This window comes from Gadus macrocephalus, chromosome 16, assembly GCF_031168955.1.
Source record: "Gadus macrocephalus chromosome 16, ASM3116895v1".
NCBI lineage: Eukaryota > Metazoa > Chordata > Actinopteri > Gadiformes > Gadidae > Gadus > Gadus macrocephalus.
Window position 1 is genome coordinate 3,630,260 of NC_082397.1, and position 7,500 is coordinate 3,637,759.

Here is a 7,500-nt window from a genome sequence, read left to right on the forward strand (position 1 = left end):
TCAGTTGAGTCGAGGCCCGATTGAGGCCGAACTGAGGCTCTGTGGTTCTCTCTGCCCCCTCGGAGCTCTGTGATTCTCTCTGCCCCCTCGGAGCTCTGTGATGCCCTCGGAGCATCAGAGCGGTGGAGCAGTGCGGGCGGCAGAGCACCTTGCATCGATTATTGCGGCAGCGTTTCCGAGCCGCATGCAGGGGGGCTGACGGAAGGCTCATTAAAGGAGAAGCCGGACGGCTCCGGCGGAGCCCGGCCCCGTTAGAGAGCCGGCGTTTGGACTCCTCTGTCAGCACATCCACGAAGCAAAAAACAGCGTTCCAAAGGACGCGGCGCTGGGCCCACATCGTGTTGGCACAGCAGCGTCCTTCGGAGCGTTGTTTTGCTGTTGCAATCATCGCTAATGTGCTTCTAAAAAAAAGCAGATGATGCACCACTACAACCCACTGAAGATACACACATTCCTTTTTATTCATTATTCCGGTGTCGGGTTGGCTGAGGCCGAAACAAATCACTACTTGGTTGCCGGATGTGTGTTACCTGCTCGACCAATCAATCCGCAGATGTGCTGACGGAGAAGTATGAAACCGGGCCCTCAGGCAACGACTTCCCCGCACCTCGGCCGCGGATTGATTGCCGGAGTCAATCGATTGGTTCACGGATAATAACGACGGTGACGTTGGTCCGATCATGAGGTTGGGAGAGAAACAAAAACACTAAGTAGGGGAGGGGGGGGGGGGGGGGGGGGGGGGGGGGGGGGGGCTACGGGCCACGGGCCACCACTGGAGAGAGTCACCGAGCATGAACAGTAATCAGGACGTCCTCGCTAGGCTGTCACGGCTGGCCTCGTTCCTGCTAGCCGAGCCTCCTGAGGAGGCGCGCTACATGACCTGTGGAATGTAAGCAGTGTTTTGGCTTGAGTGGCGGGGGGGGGGGGGGGGGGGGGGGGGGGGGGGGTGTTGGCTCTCGGGGGTGGTCGCAGTTGTCAGGGCATTGTTCACGAGGACCGACAGGTAGAGACAGCGTTATGGTTACGCGGGGTTGAAACTCTGATCTAGTGTCTGTCTGCGGCAGAGCCCACCGCCCTCCTCCTCTCCCTCTTGAAGCTACATCGGTAGGCGCCGTGAGCACTCCTCCTCCTTCTCCTCCTCCGTCTGCTCCTCTCCAGTCCTCCTCCCCCCCCCCCTGCCGTCCTCCCCCTTCCCCCCTCCTCTTTATCCCCCTTGTCGTCTTTCACCCCCCCCCCCCCCCTGTTCTCCTCTTCCTCCTCCTCCTCCTCCTCCTCCTCCCCCCCGTCCCCCTCCATGTTCTCCCCCCGTCCCCGTCCCCCTCCATGTTCTCTTCCTCCTCCTCCTCCTCCCCCCGTCCCCCTCCATGTTCTCCTCTTCCTCCTCCTCCCCCCCCGTCCCCCTCCATGTTCTCCTCCTCCTCTCCCCCTCCATGTTCTCCTCCTCCCCCCCGTCCCCCTCCATGTTCTCCACCTCCTCCCCCCCGTCCCCCTTCATGTTCTCCTCCCCCCCCCCCCATCCCCTCCATGTTCTCCTCCTCCCCCACAGTTCGACCAACTGTTCTTTGTGTGTTCCAGGGTCAACCACAAGTATTTCATATCGCTGACACATACACACAAACTCAGCCGGCCTCATGTGGGTCTGTGAGAGGTTGTCTCATCAATACCTGGACCTTTCACTGCCGGGGGGAGCAGCAACCCTGACTGCCCACGCTCTGAAGGTCTCCTCACTTCCCCTGCGAGTCCTCAGCACACACTGCTTCTCTCCGGTCCTCTGACTTAGGGGCTGGTATATACACCCCTCCTCTCCTCTGCTCTGACTTATGAGTTGGTAAACTCCGTCCTCCTCTCCTCTCCCCTGAATAAGGAGGTGATAAACTCACTGCTCCTCTCCTCTCCTCTGAATAAGGAGGTGGTAAATTCACAGCAACTCTCCTCTCCTCTGATTTAGGAGTTGGTAAACTCACTCCTCCTCTCCTCTCCTTTGAATAAGGAGGGGATAAACTCACTCCTCTTCTCCTCCCCTCTGACTAAGGAGGTGGTTTAACCTTATTGAGGAATGTTAATCTGTGCCCCCTCTTTTAATTAATGCACTTGTTATCCAAACTTTTTTTTTCAGACTCCCCTTTTGGCAACAATAAGTAATCCCCCCTTCAGCCATTCCAACTGTTCTCAGTAAAACGATATAACAAACAGGCATTACTCCCTTCAAATGAAATGAATAAACTTTTAGCTCAGCAAAGTGGTGAATTCCATTCACTTTTACAGAACAGCGAATCATTTCATCAACATACCGCCCCTAAGCTTTCAGGAGACGTTTTTGCTATCAGTCCCTGTCGCTATCATCTTCCAGGTAAACTTGTAGAGCATTTATTTCATTTGTGCTTTGAATAATTTATAGCCGCCGTGACCTGGAGACTGTAAAGCAGGGGTTCTCAAAGTTTTGACAGCTGAGGGCCAATTTAGGAACCCAAAATTTGACTGAGGGCGGCCAAAGGAAAAAAAATTTGGCGAGAAACGCCGTCAGCATCCCAGTGGGGAAAAGAAACATTGCACCGTGGACCTCTGGGAGTGAGGTCAAGTGAGGTCTAAATCACGAAACTGAGGTTCATCCTTTCAAAGTAATGTGCAGTCGGATTAAAACTAACAAATGGTACAGGATTTAATTGAAAGCTAGAAAAAATTGACTTTTTGGTATAATATATTTAATAATTAAAAAATATAATGACATAATAATGCGGGCCGCCAGGAATGTTTCTGCGGGCTGCCATTGGCCCGCGGGCCGCACATTGAGAACCAATGCTGCAAAGTCTTCAGATCGTCAGACACTCACGCTCATGGCATTCACAGGCCTATCATTTGCGCGCTTTTCTTGGGGAGCTTCACCACTTTAGAGGAGCGCGACACGCGTCCAATCACGGCTTGGACCGTGCGCGAGACCCCTGATGAAATCCTTCTCGGCTCAGTCCTTTACTCACCGCTCTAATGTGCAACACATTTCTAATTGTTTGTTCCGGTCTTTGAGTTGCTTTTATACAGGTTGCGATTGAGCTTCTCCCCTCATTAAAATGCGTAATATTAGCTTCTATCCAATCTTTCCTGCTAGCCTCCTGCAGTACCCCTGCTCCTCCCACTCAGGGAGTCACTCAATTCATTTAAGGGGAAAGTTATGTGGAGAAAATTGTGTTCCAAATTGTTATCAGTCTCTGGAATTACAGCTGAGCTCGTTTCTGTACTACAACGTTTTGGGCACGGAGCGAATTCTAACTTCGACAAGACCTAACTTGTGCTCAGCTTAACGCCAGAGTTGCAGCGCGGTGCGAGTGGAATCACAATGCAGGAGGTTTGGAGCCTTGAGACTGGCCAAGTGGAAAACCCTCCTGCTAACAGGAAGGATGGGCTGCTGTAATATTGTACGTCCAAGGGACCGTGAACTAGAGAGGGGCCGAGAGGGCCGCGGTGAGAATTAATGAATGCTAAACCGCCCTCAAGGCTGGGGGCTCTCCACATTGTGATTCTAATTGACCGCCGCTGTAGCTATAGCGTTTCACACAGCACAAGTTACACAAGTTTGTTTTTTGGCCAACATTAGATCCCAAAATTTAGCCTAGATTCTAAATAATTCTTTCCACACATTAATTAACCAAGATTCCCACCCTGGTATGTTTCTCTTCAAAGTATCTTTCCGTTAGGAGTTGGCTTTCGAGCGAACTTTCATTTGTTTTGCTTCTTTGTTCATGTATTGTCCACTTATCCACCCACAAATACATTATAGTGTATACCTTAGATAAGGTAGAAAAAAAGCCTGTTCAGATTGGGCCGATTGCTTGGCTCATAGTATTGCTGCTTGTAGCTTTTTCGAGGACTGCTCATCAAAACAAGCTCACACTGCACTCCCTTGGGCACTCAGCAACACACCCGCAAAGTGGGAAGTGGATCAGATGAATGGTAGTTGAGAAGGACAGACAGACGTGCATAAATACAGACAGACAGACGGACAGACAGACAGACGGACAGACAGACATGCAGAAATACATCCATACATACAGACAGAAATACAGACAGACATACATAGATACATACAAACATACATACTTACAGAAATACATACAGAAAAACATACATACATACATACAACATACATACTGTACATACATACATACATACATACATACATACATACATACATACATACATACATACATACATGCATACATACATACATACATGCATACATACATACATACATACATACATACATACATACATACATACATACATACATACATACATACATACATACATACATACATACATACATACATACATACAGAAATACACAGAGAAATACATGCATACAGAAACTCCTTCCATTTTTAGATCTAAGGTATATTCTCCGGTCCTTTATGTTAGAGGGGATCAAGGTATATACTTTAAGTTAGGGGGTGATAAATCATTCAGGTACCCGTTTTGAGTTCCAAGGAGATGTAAGGTATATGTTTTAAGTGGTCATTTATATTTTTAGTTTGCGGCTGACTTATTTATAACATTATACCGGAGCATTATAATGTACTGGTAAATGAATCACCGGCCATCATGAGGCAGGATGTGCTCACCCTGCATTATATTTTATATCCCATATATCCTGAATGCACACACATACATGCAAGCACGCACACACACACACATGCACAGATGCTCTCTCTCTTTCTCTGCTACACAAAGACACACACACACACACACACACACACACCATCAACGCACTCAATCGCCACACACACCAACACAATCACCCCTCCCTCGTATGTGACCCATATCTGTGTTTTGCGGCGCAGCTGGCGAGGACTATGTGGGCATCAGCAGGAGCCTGGACTTCGCTCCCGGGGTCAGCGTGCAGACGGTGAGGGTGGCGGTGCTGGACGACCTGGGCCAGCCCCGCCTGGAGGGGGCGGAGAGCTTCCAGCTGGTCCTCCGCATGCCCATGAACGGTGTCCTGGGAGAGCCCAGCAAGACCACGGTGCTCATCAACGACTCCGTCTCAGACCGTGAGCGCCCCGTGTTTGTTATGAGTGGTTGTTGTTCTTCATCGTTGTGGTCACCGTAGTTGTAATAGTCTAATGTTTTAATAATGTTTTTGTATTATGAAGGCCCCCCACTAGTCAAAGACTAACCCCTTTCAGCTGTGAGGACCAGATGTTTATTATGAGTTGTTCTTCTTCGTCGTTGTGGATACCATAGTTGTAGTGGTAATAGTCTAATGTTTTAATAATGTTTATATATTATGAAGGCCCCCCACTAGTCAAAGAATAACCCTTTTCAGCTGTGAGGACCAGATGTTTATTATGAGTTGTTCATCTTCGTCGGTGGCACCATATCTGTAGCGGTAATAGTCTGACATGTTTTTAAATTATTAAGGCCCCCACTAGTCAACGACCCCTTTTCAGCTGTGAGGACCACAACTGAATTATTATTCAAGTGTTATTGATCCGTTTTTATTTTGTATTGTGATAATTTCAATTATCATTATTAGTTGTATTACTCGTATTTTTCAAATTATTGTATTGTAATAGTTATAGTATTTGGGATTAGATGCAGTAGTATTAAAATTATACTACTTTAAAAAAAATAATAGTAGTCATAGTTGCAGCAGTAGTAGTAGGAGAAGTAGTATCAATCGTAGTTCTAGTATTGATATTCATTTTATCATGATTTTAATATGATATTTGTTAGTATTGCTCGTAATAGATGGAGTAGCAGTATGACAAATATTTGTTTTATTTTGTCTTACTTTTTTCATAGTAGTAATACTAATGTTAATGCTATGAACAAAATTCATTATGATTATTAGTAGTATTATAATTTTATAATAATAACAGTGATATGTAGTGTTGTAACAGTTATTATTTTTTAAGGGGCTGTGTGTTTGTGCTCCTTGCCACTGTTTATCACTATATATTCCGTTATTGATCTTGAGCCATCGACGTGTCTGATGACTGATCTGCGGTTGTCCCGGCGGCAGTGCCCAAGGTGCAGTTCCGGGACGCGGTGGTCTCCGGGGAGGAGAGCGGGGGCGGTCTCGTGGCGGTGGTGTACCGCAGCGGCGACCTCAGCTACCGCTCCACCGTGCGCTGCTACACGCGCCAGGGCACCGCCCAGGTCATGATGGACTTCAACGAGAGGCCCAACACTGACGCCTCCACCCTCACCTTCCTACCAGGTGAGCCCCTGGGTTTATTATCGGGTGAGACACAGAGGACGGTCTGGGAGATAGCGAGGACATGCAGCGAAGGACCACAGCCCAGGAATCGAACCCGGGTCGCTGCGTTCTGGACAGTGGTACATGCTCTACCCGTCGAGCCACCAGTGCGTCCCAGTTAAGCCATTTTTCTTTTTTGCCGGAGGGCTTTTACTTGTTTACTTAGTCCAACCCGGCGCCTTACCCGGGCGAACAGCGGGGGTTTCCGCTGGATACAACATCCTCGCATCGCCTCCGGTGTCACGCCAACACTGCGTGTGCTCCACAGGGTTTGAATTGGAACAACATCAGACGGTCCTTTCATCGTTCGTCATTTCGTCGTTCGTCATTTCTTCAATCGTCATTTCGTCATTTCATCATTAGTCATTTCATCATAGTTTGTGAGTGAAAGCGTGAGGGTGAGGGAAGACAAGCGTTGGCCCCGTCAAGAATTGACGCTGAGTGATAGTGTTGTGCCTGGACAATGGAGCCCATCCGAGGCGCTGCAACACAGTGGAGCACCGTCCATTGAATGTTATAACAGCGGCGCAATACGGCCACTTTCAAACACTTATGGAACCCTCAATAATATAAACGCAGCGCAGCAACCGGTCAAACTGAGGAGTGAACCGTAGCAGTCTCAAGATGTAACCTGGAGAAGTCTCCCCAGGGACAACCAAACCAGGTTAAACCAGTCTTAACCAGTATCTTATTTGCTGCCACCGTCTAACCCCATGTCTTACCCAGGCCCCACTGTACGGCCCGCGTTGGAGCGGGATCTGAGCCGGTATCTTCGCCTCTCCTGGAGTCACGTTAACAGCAGAAGATGAATGTCCTGGAAGGGAACAATAAATCTCCGAGATCTTATCCTACATTCCCTCCCAGTATTATATTACATCCTCCTCGGCTCCTGTATGTGTGTGTGTGTGTGTGTGTGTGTTTATCTCCATGTCGGTAAAAACAATCCCAATCGATGTCTACATCTCGGACTGGAACGGAGCTTGTTTGCACCTGCAGATATGTTAGTTCCTTCAGATGGTGTGCCAACACAGACATCACGTCTGTTTTTATCAATGCGGGGCTTTATTCTCTTTACATTAAGCCTGGAGTCTCTCTTCCTCCAGCTTGTTTTGTGTTGCTGTTTAAAAACGGACATATTCAGGATAATTCAATGACGGCGTTGCCGTGGGGACCTTGAAGACGCGCTCACGGCGAGGTGTCCCGGTGTTGGAGCTGACCCCCCCCCCCCCCCCCCTTTTGTCTCCGTC

General features: G+C 48.5%; 1 protein-coding gene across 1 annotated transcript in view; it reads left to right on the plus strand.

The window, feature by feature from the left end:
• The window catches only part of frem2b (FRAS1 related extracellular matrix 2b), a 97,441-nt gene that overhangs the window by 67,135 nt on the left and 22,806 nt on the right, over nt 1-7,500 (plus strand). The window contains exons 8-9 of the mRNA XM_060075005.1: nt 4,833-5,042; nt 6,017-6,214. Coding sequence (XP_059930988.1) covers nt 4,833-5,042; nt 6,017-6,214 — 408 coding nt within the window. The remainder of the gene's footprint in view (nt 1-4,832; nt 5,043-6,016; nt 6,215-7,500) is intronic.